This window comes from Elaeis guineensis, chromosome 7 (genome assembly GCF_000442705.2).
Source record: "Elaeis guineensis isolate ETL-2024a chromosome 7, EG11, whole genome shotgun sequence".
NCBI lineage: Eukaryota > Viridiplantae > Streptophyta > Magnoliopsida > Arecales > Arecaceae > Elaeis > Elaeis guineensis.
The window spans coordinates 78,953,313-78,969,332 of NC_025999.2; the positions used below are offsets into that span (position 1 = coordinate 78,953,313).

Consider the following 16,020-nt stretch of genomic DNA (forward strand, 5'->3'; position numbering starts at 1 on the left):
AATTTTACTGCAACATTACCTGCATGTAGTAAATACAGTAATACATTACTACTAATCTATTCAAATTATAGATAATTTAAATTATCAAATAATTTAAATTATTATTGTCCAATAATATATCAAATGTAATTTTACAGCAGCCAATGAATGGTCGGACGGTTGATTTGTACAAAGGAAGATGAATCTTTTTTTAGCATGAACGATAAATAGTAGATACATAATCGATAACCACCGCATGGTAATAAGTTATCAATAATTTTTTAAAAAATAGAAAAAAGGTACAATAACAAACGCTCCAAAAAATATCAATTTAACGTCCAAATTCACCTACCAACCCATCAATAAGAACTTATACCCTGCACCGCGTGCACGATGCTAATTACCTCATCGCTTATCTATGGGCCCCACGATGCTTGGTCCATACGAAGGAGACGAGATGACTGGCCTCCCTCTCTCCCCCGTTCAACCCCTTCCGCCGGGAGACCCCGGCCAAGCAATTCTTCTTTGCTAAACGACGCCGCGGGGGCACACTTTTACGGCTTCATCCCCTCCCCTTCTCCTCCTCTCCTCTCACAAAGAAACAAACACCACCGGGGCCACGTCGATCCACACCTCCCTAGGAGCAACTCCATCCCTCCGTTCTTTCGGTGGCTCTCCTTCCAACTCCCTATCCCTCTCCAAATCCGCCCCTCCCTACCTCTTGTGCCCACCTTCTCTCTCTCTCCCCCTTGCTATCTCTCTGGCCTCCTTGTCTGGCTGTGTGGTTTCCTAGGTTGGATTCGATTGTTATTGGAGATCGGGGCGGCCGCGCATGGGAGCTCTGGAGGAGGCGCGGTTCGAGGGGGAGCTGGAGAACGGGGTGGGGCTGGACGAGCCGGAGGAGGAGCTGGACGCCGGGTCGGGATTGGGATCCAGGCCTGAGGCGACGAGGGCCATCGAGGAGGTCATCAGGGTCCTTCTGCAAGGCCTGGGGGAGGACCCCGAGCGGGAGGGGCTCAGAAAGACGCCGCTCCGCGTTGCCAAGGCCTTCCGGGAGGGCACCAGAGGTTCGCGTTCCTTAGTACTGCTTATCTGTTCGTTTCTTTTCCCTGAATCTTTTTGTTGCGTCTTGGTGCTTCGTTTTATCTAAGAAAGGTGAGATCTTTAGCTTAACCTATGCTGTTCTTCGACGTTGGTTTCATGGTTTATGTGAAAAAGATGGAATTTTGAAGTACGATTTTGTAAGGTTTTTGATTTATCGGGGTTTGGGTAATCCTGGTCGTTTGTCTTATGGATTTTGGTATGGATTTTACGGTGTTCTTCATATAGAGATTGGAATTTCTAGCTATATTTCTGCATGAGTTCCACTTTCGTAGTTGCTTGTTGGCCCGGTGAGGAAAACCAGACCTTCGCTTCCTTACAAACGCGGTTTATCTAAATTAGAAAAAAAATGGAGACTCGAGCTTATTTATACCACTTCAATGGATCCATATGAGTAGTTATTTATCGGTGTCACTTATAGAATTTTGCTTGTTTTTTTCTCTATCAACCATATCCTTTGCACTAATTTGAGTGTTGAGGATTTTTTTGGGTGGCTTCATTTTTTCTCATTTTCACCAGTTGCAGATTAATTTTCTTTGTTGTTAGGGTATGATTGTTTCGTACTCTTTACCCTTACCCTAAGAACTATTTCTTTATGAGAGGCGTCCATGACCTTTTCTTATGGTCAAGGATGTTTTGATAGATCTAGTGGTGCATTCCTCAAATTCTGTTTACTTTTCTAAATTGATGGTCAATGATCTTGATAGATTTTTCAGTGGTTGCTATGTTTCTATTCTTTGTTCCAGCGTTTTAGGTTAAGCTAGCCTTTTCAAGCATCCAACGGTCAAACCATGTCATTGTCAAAATGTATATTCACGGCTGCAGACGAAACACTTGGCATCATCGCATATATTTCTTTCAAAAGCAATACTTCACACACCTACTTTTGACAACTTGTAAAACTATATTCTCTTACCTACCTCTTGGGACCACGTAGTGTGAATCCTTGCCACTAAGAGGTTTCACTTTTGTCAAAAGTGGGAGTAGTAGGATATCCTTCTTCATGGTTCTTTTGCTGGTTATGCCAACCGTGTATAGTTGGCTAAAGGATTGTTGTTTATTGTTATGTCTTTTTTTTTGTGTCTAAAATACACTTTTTTTTTTTGGCAAGAAATGAGTTTCAAGGACAGCTCAATATACTTGTACCTTTTGTTTGGTGGAGGGAGTGATATAGTGTTAGCTACCTGTAATTTATAGATCTTTGCAAGTCATAGATCTTTGCAAGTCATATCACTTGCATGACACAAAATAATTTTTTTTCCATTGAACTGAAGTCCATTCAGTAAATTGTACTGTAACGATTAACTCTCTGAGATGAAAGGCCGTGAGTTAGTTGCATTAGGATTTACAAGTAAAAGTCGACTGAAGTATAATGCACTGCATGTTATTAGTTTTTAGTAAAACTTCACATTTGTGATTTCATTTATAGGCTATACAATAAAAATTTATGGTGATGCTTTTCCAGTATATGAGTATCTTTTCCGACTTTCCTGGACAGAAAGAAACACAAACTGAATAGGCAGATCCATAATTAAGGAATTTCCTTTCTTGTCATTTTTTTCTTTTGCCACTGGAGTCATCCCAGAAACAACAAGAGAACCACTAACTTTCTTTTAATGAATCAAGGGCTGTAGGGAATGATTTTCATGAGGTATATGGAAGCGCTCCTTTGCCAATTTTGGGGATATTGTGAAACGACTCATATATGCTGTAGAATTGATTTTGCTTAGGGAATTTATAAGATGCACATGTATGAGTGAAAATATATCTGGAAATTAAGTGAATTTTCAGTCATCTTCAAGGAAAAATGTTTGTTACATTTGTTCTTTGTTGCTTTTTGGACATTGTTTTAACATTTCCAATAGAATATTATGATTCATCTTGGAAGCTATCACTTATCATCTAGAAGGCACCCTAGTTCATTTTTAATTTTCCATCTGCAATACAAGCAGCAAAGCATGAAATGATAGGGTTATAAAACAATGCTTAGAGTTTCTTCTGCCTTTTCTCCCTTCCTTCGATCTTAATGACGGTTGCAAACCAAACAGACAACTTAGACCCTTCTTTTAGTGATAAAAAATGTTAAGTGTTGAAGATTTTTTTTTTGGCTTCAACTGGGCTTACAAAGTCACATGTCCACCTCCCTATAGGTGTTCTTTTTATGTAGTGGGGCATGTTGCGTTCAGCTTCTCTCTATTCCTTTCAATTTAATTACACCATTGATTAATTGCCCGCTTTCTTGTCCTTTATTATGACTAGCACCACTAAGTTGTGATATTTTCTACAACTTTATAATCTGTTTAATATTTATTTCCAGAAATGAAAATTTGTCAGTTTTAAATGGGTTTAAATATTCTAAGAAGAATTTAGATCAAGCATCACGTATGCTAAAATTAATATTTCCATTCACCATCAAACTCTGTGACATATCTTCTATTTACAGTTTGTAAAGCTATATAAAGACATGCAAATATAATATAAATGACAAAAAAGCACTTGCAGTTACCAAGAAAAATACAAGTAAATGATGCTATTCCATTTTGCTTCTTAAGCTGGTAGGTTAGACCAGTTTGGGCAAAACCAATCACTTTGTACTCCACTAAATTGGGTTTGCTAGAGGCTAAAAAGACTTGGTTTCATCATTGACTAGGCTCATGAGTTTTGGTTCTGGCAGCTGTGTTGGTAGTTTCATCTCTAGTTTTGGTAGCGTCAACCAAAAAAGTTATAAAGAATTCAGGCAGTGTCAATGCATCAAAAAAGGAATATCAAATAAAATCATGAGCTAAGAAAATAATGAAGCATCTTATTGAAGATTATCAATGGACCTTCAGGTGTATCATTTTGGCAATTTCATCTGGGAAAGAAAATTCAAGTCATTTGAGAGTATAAGTTATCATTTTGTTGTTCATAGCAAAATACCACATAACAGTCTAAGTATTTTATGAGATTCAAGCACTAGGATACCCAATCCTCTGTTGAAAATAGACTTCTCTTATTTTTTTTAGAGACCCATTATAGCATTGCTTCCAAATATGCCAAAACTCTTGCAGTTTAATCTTGATAAAATGCTTCATGAGATTTGAAGAAATGGAATGCTAAAAAAGGCATAGTGCTTTTCTTTTTTAATGTATATACAGTTAACTTGGTCATGTAAATTTATTTGGGTCAGAACTTTGAAATTTACCATGACTTTGGATTGGTTCAAGTAGAAGGTGACCTTTTTTTTTTTCTTTCCTTTGGAGTTTCAACTGAGAATCCAGAATCATGGTCTTAACTAATTTTCATCAAACACTTCAATCACATTTTAGCTTGCCTTCAAGCTGGACTAAACTTTATTCAGGCTCAAGAAAACATTACTAATTAAACACACCTTTTAATTGTATATTTCACAACCTTTTAACTATTAAAGGGCGTCATGGAGTTGTTGCTAGGATCTTCACAGATCCCAGTATTCTCTCACATAAAATCAGGTACCAATTTGACTGGATGATGAGCAAATGTCAGTTGTAGGATGGTTGATGTGCTGAACACTTGAGTAAAGTGTTGTCATATGATCGGAAAACCCCTAGTAAGCAAGATGTACTATGTGGATGGATTGAAAGAAAAAGCATGCTCGGATAACAAGCAAGAAAGGTCAGTTCAGCTTGTTTGGAAGGTCTGTTGCATGGGTATCTTATCAAGAGCCAAGGAATTGATAGGAGTGTTTGATCTTGTAGTAAATCACACCTTTAAGTGACAAGATTATCACTAATAAAATGTTGTAAGCTGTACACTAAAAACTAAATTCATGATTCTATACTCATCTTGTGAAGAGAAGTGCACTTTTTTGAGTCTTTTCAATATTTGATCAACTAATAATATTGTGGGATCTTTTAATGTTGGAAGTATTTCTTTCAAAGACAATTGTTTATGGCATGATTTATGCTATTGTACCCTTAGCAGTGACCAATGCAAGGTTTCAAAGCTTGGTCTTGGACCCTGTATCATGTGTTAGCGAGGTGGTACCATATCAACACTTGTGATGGCCCGACATCTTGGTAATTCAGTGGAATGCCATTTTTTTTCTGTTATTGTATTTAATGATTGTTTAGAGGTTTTCTTGGGTTGCTTTGTCATAATAGAGAAGTTTTTGAAGTCGGTGATTAAGTTTATAGTGTTGATATCAGTATTGGGATGGTGTTTCTTTAGGCTGTTTGCTTCACATGCAAGATGAAGACAGAGAGAAGGAAGGAAGAAAGAAAAGAGGTAGATCCAGTTTTTATTGCTGGCATTTGGCTCTTCAAAGATCAGTCAGGTTAAAACCTAGTGATTGCTGCGCCACATATTTTGTTGCCTTTTTTATTTCAAAAATCAAAAAACTTGGTATCAATACCATAACCCCACTTATTACCCGAAAAATATTCCCTAATCCTATATTATGACATAATCAAACCTTAAAAGCCTTGAAATAGAAGCTAAAAACAAAAAAATAAAAGAAAAAATCAAAAGAAAAAGAAGGCAGCCCTGTGAATTACCAGGATGTCAGGCTGTCTCAACTGTTGGTATGATGGGTATCAGACATCCTGGTCACTGTCATAGTTCATATTAGTCATTACCAGCTAGGGAGACCCAGTTTTTCATGTATCAGGATCGTGGACTCTTGCTAGGACCGTATGTCTGCAAGTCTGATCTAGGATGAACGGGATAGATCAATACAAACTGAAACTTCAATTCTTAGACAAATGCTTGAAGCTTTCCTCTTTTGTTTCTTTTAGGAGATAAAGTTGACAAGTGGTTGGTAGGCATACTTTAGATCCTATATTTTCAAGATATTAATTGGTGTTAAACAAATAGGTAAGGGTTGGTTGCCAAGTTCCATAGGAGATTTTCTTTCTTATTTTAAGGGTCCTAGTTGTAAGTAAAATCTTAAAAGTCTGTAAAGAGGTCTTCTAGGGTTGGAAGAAAGATCATCCTGCAGGGTTTATTTGGAAGGAAAACAGGATTTGTTTCTAAGCCAGGTTTGGTCCTCCACCAACACCCCACACCTCACCAAAAAAAAAAAAAAAAGATTTCTCTTCTGTTATCTTTGATCTCTGCTGGTGTTATGTTTATTCTACATTTACCTTATGCTGAATTTCATCTATATGTTAACTAAAAATGCATGTTTCTTGCCTTTAATCTTAAAGTTTGATCAATAATGTCCTGCATGCAGGTTTGGGACAACAAGAAATCAAATTAACACAATCTTTTCCCTTGGTTGTTCCATGCATTCATGCATCATCTGTGTCTTGTATCAAAATATCTCTCATACCTTTTTCCTTTTATTATGACTTTCAGTTTAGTTGCTCTCCATGTGTTACCATAGGATTGGAAGCAAAATTACATTCATGCTTATTGTTGCATATCTACAATTATATTTGTAAAATTCTGTTGCCAAATCCTCCTGAAATGTATAGCAGAATAGGAGTCACAACTAGGGATGGCAATGGGTAGGGTTTGAGTTGAGTATTGTACTATCTATCCCCAAATCCGAACTTAATACCCTATATTCAAACCCTACCCGATACTTGATTGGATAAGAAAAAGGATACCCATCCTTATACCCAATGGGTTCGGGGATACCCACGGGTAATCCATTTTCCCATACCTATCGCATACCCAAAAAAATAAACAATCAAAATAATTTTATGCATATTATCAATCAAAACAAAATTACCAATTCAACATGGAATATAATTTATAAGTCCAGATTTATAGAAATCAAACATAGAAATAGAATTACAATTCAACATTGAACATATAAATAATCAAAATAATTTTATGTATATTATCAACCAAAACAGAATTACCAAAATAGAATTATAAACATATGTATTCGGGTATGGGTTCGGATATTACCCATACCCATGGGTTTAGGTCGAGTTCGAATTTGGGTAGAAAACAGCACTACCCATACCCTACCTATATCCGTGCTACAGTTTTCAGATTTTACCCAAACCCGAACCCAAATCCGGTCAAACCCTATTTTTTGGGTTGACCGGGTTTGGGTAAGGTGCATACCCATCGGGTTAAGTCGATTTTGCCATCCCTAGTCACAACAAGTTTGGTTGCCACAGAAGTGAGTGAAAAGAAAGTTATTTGGATGGTATTATTTTATCTAATCATTTAGTAATGAAAAGAAAATGCAGGGAAAGAAAAATAAGGAGAAAACAAGGGCAAAAGTTCTGTTGAAGGGCCATAATTTTCTTGGGTAGAAGATAGTAATTTTGGAAAAATAGCAAGAAAGCAAATCTATATTCATAATTCAACTATATCTTAAGAATTTAAGTATTTTTATCTTGCCTCTTATTAGCAACAAAACAGACCCTGTGATCAAAGGAGTCCTTTTTAACTTTTACATATTTCTTCTGCTGTACCTGCACCATCACCTATCTTGCTTCCACATTTCAGTACCTAAAACCATGCCCATCCCACCCAAGGCATCTTCTTCCCCTTAAGCTGAGGCACAACTAGACCGTATGAGAATTGTAGGGTGGAATTTGTGTCGGTAAAAGTTGGAAGACGGACAACAATGTAACTTTATTCTATCGTCTTTCCTTACCATCGGGCAGTCTGTAAAATATGCTTCAAATATAAAGCTTACCTCTGTTTCAATAGCCTAATTTTTAGAAGTCTCAGGCTATAAGCATTTGTTTTCTGTTTACCATCCAATCTATAATTTTAAGAGGGAAATATGACATTGGTATTATCGTTGTGATCTTTGGATTGCAGTCATTTGATTAAATTATTAAGGTCAACTATTGGTGGCTATGTTTTTTTAATAATATGATAGTGGAATTAAGATGTCTATTTTATTTACACGCTATGTTAATGAGCATGATAAATGCTAAATGTATCAAACATGCAGGAGCATAATGCTGCTAGTGAATGCCTCCTAGTAGGTGTATCATGTTGCATCTTATTTATTATTCAAAAAGTATTTTGTGTAATTATGTGTCATTACTGATTAAAGAGAAAAGCTCGATTTGAGATCATTTCAGCAGATCCATTGACTCGGATCACTTTTGCTTTAGGTTACAGACAAAAGGTGAAGGACATTGTTCAAGGTGCTCTGTTTCCTGAAGCTGGTTTGGACAATGGGACAGGTCATGCAGGAGGAGCTGGTGGGCTGGTGGTTGTTCGAGAAATCAGCCTGTTCTCGTATTGCGAGTCTTGCCTGCTTCCATTTAGCATTCAGTGCCATGTTGGTTATGTCCCATCAGGGCAACGAGTTGTTGGCCTAAGCAAGCTTTCTAGGGTTGCAGATGTCTTTGCTAAGAGGCTTCAAGACCCACAGAGGCTGTCTGATGATATCTGTGCTGCACTGCAGAACAGCATCAACCCGGCTGGTGTGGCCGTTGCTCTTCAGTGCTGGCACATCCAGTTTCCAGAAGTTCTAAGGTGCAATCCCAACCCAAAACATCTTTCCAAATCGGACATGCAGGGCTGGGTACAGGCATCAGTCTGTTCTAGTTCTGGAGTTTTTGAGGTTAAGGGTAACTCTTTCTGGAATGATTTCTTAGCTCTTCTGAAGTTCAGGGGTATAAACTTGGAAGGGGGCAGTAAAAGCTGCTTTCCTGTTCAGTCTTGGTGCCCATCAAGGTCTTTGGAAGTGCCTCTATGCAATGGGCATAGCACAAAAAGTCCCAATAATGGTAAGGTTTCTTCCAAGCCAGGGCATGCTTATGCTGCCATGGTTGCTGCGGTAACCTCAATTCTCTACTCCCTTGGTGAAGACCCAATGAGGAAAGAACTCATTGGCACCCCTTACCGTTATGTGCAGTGGCTGATGAATTTTAAGAGCTCTAACCTGGACTTTAAGATGAATGGTTTCAATCTTGGTAAATTGTGTTTGCATAAGACAGGAGATGTTGTTAATAGCCAATGTCATATTCATTCTGTGTTGAATTTGCCTTTCTGCTCTCAGTGCGAGCATCATCTACTGCCATTCCATGGAGTGGTGCACATAGGCTACTTTGACGAGGAAGAAGGCAAACATATCGAGCGGTCCATTTTTCAGTCAATGGTTCATTACTATGGTTGCAAACTCCAAGTGCAAGAGAGGCTCACGAGGCAGATAGCGGAGGCAGTTCATGTTGTTTTCCGTAGGGGAGTGATGGTGGTTGTAGAAGCCAACCACATTTGTATGATATCTAGAGGGATTGAGAAGGTGGGAAGTAGCACGGCAACAATTGCTGTTATGGGTCAGTTTTCAACTGATCCTGCTGCCAAGGCATTGTTTCTTCAGACTATTTCGAACAGTACTGCATCAGGTGGATGATCTTGTTTTGTTATTTCAGAGTTTTGATCTGATTATGGTCAACATTTTTCCCTGTCCACATTTATATGGGCATGGCAGGTTCAATTTGTGAGTGGAGATTTTCTCCAACTAGCATGAATGATTATAATTTTTAATTTCCTTGAATTTTTTGTTCGATGCACCTGAGCAGCAACCAGAAGAAGTCTGTCATTCTAGGAGCAGAAGGGTGTGGCATGGGAGAAACAGCATGAGGTTTGATATGCGCTGTTGTTACCAAAATCTATAAGAATGATGAAGAACTTCAAATTTTTTTCCCTGATGTATTACTTTCTTAAAATATAATGCATTCTTATCAAGTTAATGATTCCTTCATACAGGAAAGTGAAAAAAATGGGCAACACTTGTTTTATTATATTTAAGTTTAATTCAGTAATTCTTTTCAGAAGTATTGTCAGTTAATTCTAATAGTTGCTGGATCTCTATAGAAGATTTTGCTGCCTGATAATTTGGCTAAACTAAATACATATCAATAAGAACTCAATTAGATTAAGTTTATCTTATGGGTGATCCAGATTAAGTTGTTGTTTTAAAACCTGAAGCATGAGTCAATGGTGAACGCAATTAGATTCCAGTGGCGCAAATTGCTGCACTGAGAAAAGAAAATTCAATTGGTTTTAATTTGATATAGGTTGCATTTTGATGCTAATAGCAAGTAACTCTAGATATAAGACTAGACTGAGAGAAGCTAGATTTAAAAACAGATATCTTAAAACAAACTAATGATATTTCTTGTCATTAAATCTCTTGTGAGGATATTTGCAATATTATTTTCTAGAGTTGACATCAGGTTGATGGCACGTCATGGAATCTGCCCAATCCTTCAAGCAGCCTTTTGAGTTTTCTGTGACACCCTATATCATTACAGAAAAAGGCTTAGAAAAGGAGGATGCTTATGATGATATTTAAATCCTCCACCCAAATGAAGTGTGCCCTAAATGCACTATCTTCTTACAAGTTTTATGGTAGGCCAAATCAAAGATATTGCAGGCCATGTTATGCTCTTTTTCTATAGACACTCTTAACCCTGCCAGTTATTTGAGTTCTAAATTTGAAAAAAAAAGGTGAGTTTCTCAATCTCAGTAGTTCTGCCACTCTCAAGAGGGATCCTAATTTCTAGATTTCTAAGTTGACCTGGAATATTACATCAAACAGTTTACATGGTTTGTAAGACCTCTGATTCCTAGAAACAAAATGCATAGAATGGAAAATTCAATATTGCTCTAGAAGGGGCATAACCGAGCCAAGCTCGAGTTAGCCGGGCTTTGCTCAAGCCAAGATGATAGTTCTATGCATTGAGCTGGAGCTTAGCATGATGTTAGCTTGGAAGTCAAATGTCCAAACTCAAGCTCAGTCCTTCTATTGTCAAAAACATGAGTGTCCACAAGCAGAAGTCTCCAATACACCCCCCTAAGTCAGATTTTCTTTGCAGCATTTCAGCCATCCAATTGGTAAGTCCTCACATTTGGTGCCAAAACACTGTACTACCATTTCTCACAACAAACTGAACTCTGCTGCTAGATCAGCCTTCAGCACACAAAAATTGTTTGCAACCATAAAAAATATTTCATCTACGGGCAAGAAAAATTTCCAGTGAGACATGTATGATCATAGGTTTCGGATTAAGATTATTATTATGCAAAATATGCTAACATTAAGTAAATACATAATAGGTTAACTATCATTAAGCATGTTTGAGTTATTAAACTAGCACTGTAAGATATAAACATTTAGATGAGATAGAAATTAAATTCTGACAGTTTTTGCAGCATGATCTTAATTATTAGACTGAGAAGGAAAAAAAAAAAAAAAAACTTTACAATGTGAGCATTTGACGAGGACCTTCCCTTTTTATTTCACATGACGACTTCACAGATAACGTTGTTCCCATGCATGAGCCACTGAAAAAGGGGAAATACCTCCAGGTCACACAACAGTACACCTGGGAGAAAGGAACGCGAGTCTTTGGATCAGATGCTTCGTTGAATTGTGAACCAAGGACAAAAGGAGATGGATTGGCAGCCTAGATTTTTCCCTGGAATGAGTGGTGAAGCTTCCAAAGATGACTTTGAAGGCACCTCTGTCCCCAACTACACCAAACTCATTCACTGACCGCACCCATGTGAGGCCATTAGTCTCTGGGTTTGGGCTGTCTGGAATCTCTCTTTTTTTATGATTGAGTTGAACCCTCGTCACCACACACACACTCTCTCTCTGTGCGCGTGCGTGTACGTGTGTGTTAGCCAAATCTTAAAGAAGACCAACCCTTTCATGTAGTTGAGAGGTCAAATTTTTTCCTATTTCCTTCTGTACTAGCTCACAAGTGTGTTAGGGCTATCCTAGGAAAGTAAAGATGATAATCGAATCGGATCGGATCATAAATAGATCGGAACAATACAGATCGGATCAAAAAATCATCAATCCAAATTCGATCTATTTATTAAATAGATCAAAAATTCAAATCTGAACCTGACTTATTTATTAAACTGATAATTCGATCCGATCCATTTAATCTATTTATTAAATAGATCAAATTAGATTAAACGAATTAAACAGGTTAAACATATCGGGTTAAATGGATCAGAAACAGATTAAACAGATTTTAAACAAGTTAAATGAATCTTAAATGAATTAAACATGTTAAATAGGTCGGATTAAATGGATCAGAAATAGATTAAATAGATTAAACAGCTTAAATGGGTTATCTGACTCTACTCGACCTGAATATTAAATGAGTTAAACGAGTTAAATGGATCAGATATTTAAAATCCAAATCCGACTCAATTATTAAACGGGTTAAACATATCGATCCGTTCATGACCCAAACACATTTAGCCTAAACCCAAACCTATTTATGACAGATCGAATTGGGGTTGGATTGGTGGGTCAGGTCATATTTTGCCAGCCCTAGTGAGAAGTAGGGTTGGCAAAATATAAACCAATCTGTCAATTCGATTTATGTTCGACTTATCATAAACAAATTTGGATTTAAGCTAAACTCATAAACAGATTGATCCGTTTAATCCATTTAATATTTGGATCAGATTTGAATTTTAGATATCTGATCCGTTTAATTCGTTTAATATTCAGATCAAGTTGAGTCAGATAACCTATTTAACCTGTTTAACTTGTTTTTGATTTATTTAATCCGATTCGTTTAATCTGTTTAATCTGTTTAAAATCTTCCGTTTCTGATCTATTTAATCTATTTAATCTGTTTAATAAATAAGTTAAATAGATCGGATCGGATTATCTGTTTAATAAATAAGTTAGATTCAGATTTAAATTTTTGATCCATTTAATAAATAGGCTAGATATGGGTTGACGATTTTTTGATCCGATCCGCATTAATCCGATAATGACCCAGACTCAATTGCCACCCCTAGTGAGAAAGCCCATGGAGTCTGAAGTCAAAGAATATGAAAATGAAGGGAGATCTGACGGATCATGTGACCATGAATGTGACCATTTGGATATGGTGTATGAATGGAGAGGATTGGTGAGGATGAGTTACATTGGAGGAATTTTTTTTTCTTTAAAAAATGATTCTATTTGCTTATTAATAAACTAGTGCTGACAACTAAGTGCCTAATTGTTATCTCAAACCAATTATATTTATTAAAGCAGTGGAGATGATTGTCGACACACTTAAAATAATATATTAAATGTTGCGATCCAAGGCTCATGGTACGATATATGAAGTATTGTCCACTCTGGTTCAAGAGTCTTACAATTTTATCTTTCAAAATATATTTCACATGGGAAGGATGGTTTCTTCCTATATAAATCAAATTTTTTTTTAACTTACAATCAATATAAAATTAATGATGTCTTTTTCTCTACACCACAACATCAAGCACCAGAAATATAATAATTGAAAGACCTCTATTGGCTTTTGATTTCACTTGAAACTACAGGGAAAAGATGTCTAACATTAGTTATATAATGCAGCAACGTATCTTATAAGCTTTTTGTATATAACTCTTTGCAAAATGTATATTTGCATCCAAGGCTTTACAAAATGTATATTTGCATATACCTTTTTAGAAATTGTACATTTGCATGTAACTCTTCTATACCAAATGTACATTTGCAAGTAATAATGACACTTCCTAATGATGACAAATATTACATTTGTTAAAAAAAAAAAAAAAAAAATCTACCAATGCTAAGACTTTGAAACAGCTCTTTTTCTTTTTACCTTCTATTTTTCCACCCCAAATGATTAATTTATCCTAAAATCCTTTTAAGCTTATGTTCTGAGATCTTCAACCACTTCAACTTTGTTCATTCCCACTTAGCAAGCGACCATCGACACAACACAACATCCTTTTAAAATCGTTACGGGCTCTTAAGAAGAAGGGTAATAATTGTCTTTTTCATCTGATGAACTAAGTTGCTGAAGTTTGATGATGGTTCGAAACAAAAGTTTTTTTTTAATTATAAGCAATCAGTTCAATTTGCCAGAGGTGCATTTGAAATTGAAGTTCATGAGGGTTACTAGGTATACTCATGGATTGGGCCAGACCAGGCTTTGTCCAAACATCGACCCAATTTATTCAGAGGGCCTATCTTCTAGAGCTGAGCTGGACTCTTAGTTAGGCATTATGACTATCTTTAGTTTTCATTTTTGAAAATATATAAAACACTTAAAATAGTTTTTAAAAAGATAAATATGAATAATTAAATATTTTTAATAACCTATGATATGTCTATTATCTCATTAAATTTATATATCAACAAAATCTACAAACACATCAAACATAAATGACTAAAATAAGAGGAAGAGAAAAATTGAGCCAGATCGCATTTTAATCCCCAATCTCGAGGGTGGCCCATTTATTAAATAGCTCTATTTTCTAGGCCTATCTCTGCTCGGCAGCCCTAAACCTTTGGCCCGAGCGTGGCCAAGAGGCTTCGGGCACAAGTGGGCCACCTAGGCCATCCGGCCTATGAATAGGTCTAGGGTTATATATAAAATTCTTAGTTTTTAGAGTGTCCCAGCATATCTTTGACCTATAACAATGCACCCGGACATTAGAAGCATAACAAAAAAGGAAAATGATAACAAACAATGCATTGCTAGTAATCTAGAAGGGAGAAATCAATTGAGAAAGGATATCTAGATTCAAGCTCCAAAAACTGGTCCAAGGCACATAAGTTATTGTCATGGTTGGGAAACTTTAGTAATACTATTTTAACAACCATTTGCTTTCCTATCAAAAAAAAAAAAAAACCCATTCCCTCAAAACAAAAGTATCTTATCTCTAAAATCATATTCAAACTACTGCATCCTCCACCCCACACCACCCCCCCCCCCCCCCCCCCCACAACACACAACACACACAAAAAAAAAAAAAGAAAAGAAACCATAACACATTCTTTATATCACCCAAATATCTTTTTGATCAATGATGGGTGATATCTTTTTGATCAATGATACAGAAAACTTATAAACAATAACTTTTGCATCAAAAATAAATCATATAGGTTTCTTCTTGATATGCATAAATTTGAGAAGTTTCCAATTAAAATATTATTATCTAGCTAGGGCATGTTTTGCAACATCTTGTTGGATCTACCAAAAAAAAAAGGGTAGAAGAATGGCCGTAAGTGGGCTCAAACTGTCCTAAGGCCTGTCAAGTCAGACGGACTTCGAGATAGCCTACGAGTTAGGCCTTAGTCAATTTGTATTGGGTCTGGACTTAAAATTTGGGCCAATAGATTTTTCAGATCAAGCTTGAGTTGATACTTGGCCCGATCTAGACTCAACTTGAGCCTGAATTCGAACTACGCTTCAAAAATAGATCTCGAATAAGACCCAAAAATCAAGTCTGAATGAGATTCGAAATCTATTGTAATGATTTTCATTCCATATCCTTGAGAATCACTAAGGTGGCATTTGGAGAGTCAAAGGGGATCATTAAACTGATCTTAAATTATTGATGATCCGGATCCTTATTTTAGGATAATATCATCCTCAATAATCTAAGATCACAAAATTTGATATACTATATTCTAGTAATTAAAAATCATCATGTATTATGAGTAAAATATCTGGTGTTCTATAAGAATTCAAGATAATGGACTGTATAGTCAATCTACCCCAGATATATTTCATACAATATATTTATTAATCCTATAAAAATATTTTAATTGATCCTATAAAATTCATAGTTTCATTTATACTTATAATATATTACTATTTTAATTTTAATATTTAATTTGACTAGGAAACCAAGGTAAAAAGAAGTAATATATTAAATAATTCCATAATATAAATATAAAATATAATATTATACTTCTATTTTATTTAAAATTATTATTGAGTAATAAGATGACATTATATTATAATATAATATATATCATAAATAGAATATATCTAATATCTATATAATATAGTATATATAATATTCCTATAATATATTAGGATATTGACATACCAATTTTTCTAAGGGCAAGTAATATATTAAATAATTTCATAATATAAATATAAAATATAGTATTATACTTCTATTTTATTTAAAATTATTATTGTGTAATAAGATGACATTATATTATAATATATATCATAAATAGAATACATCTAATATCCATATAATATA

The 16,020-nt window shown here is 35.7% G+C and overlaps 1 protein-coding gene across 6 annotated transcripts; it reads left to right on the forward strand.

The window, feature by feature from the left end:
- The first annotated feature begins 409 nt into the window (after positions 1-409).
- On the forward strand, positions 410-9,730 carry LOC105033188 (GTP cyclohydrolase 1). Of its 6 annotated transcripts, none has more exons than XM_073261194.1 (3): positions 410-1,046; positions 5,269-5,374; positions 8,140-9,730. In XM_073261194.1, exons 1-3 carry the CDS (start codon positions 812-814, stop codon positions 9,377-9,379), a joined length of 1,581 nt encoding a protein of 526 aa, XP_073117295.1. In that variant the 5' UTR covers positions 410-811; the 3' UTR covers positions 9,380-9,730. The 6 variants fall into 6 exon arrangements, with proteins under 6 accessions (XP_073117295.1, XP_019702130.1, XP_010906179.1 ...); XM_019846571.3 differs by having other exon boundaries at positions 411-1,046; positions 5,269-5,325; positions 8,133-9,730; XM_073261196.1 differs by having other exon boundaries at positions 914-1,046; positions 8,133-9,730.
- The last annotated feature ends 6,290 nt before the right edge of the window (positions 9,731-16,020 follow it).

What these genes read in the sequence shown, in the direction of transcription:
- LOC105033188 (XM_073261194.1), top strand. Translation starts at nt 812, where the DNA reads ATGGGAGCTCTGGAGGAGGCGCGGTTCGAGGGGGAGCTGGAGAACGGG. An exon ending in CTTCCGGGAGGGCACCAGAG is followed by an intron (nt 1,047 to 5,268) that starts GTTCGCGTTCCT and finishes GTGTTTCTTTAG; the next exon opens with GCTGTTTGCTTCACATGCAA. An exon ending in GCTCTTCAAAGATCAGTCAG is followed by an intron (nt 5,375 to 8,139) that starts GTTAAAACCTAG and finishes TTTAGGTTACAG; the next exon opens with ACAAAAGGTGAAGGACATTG.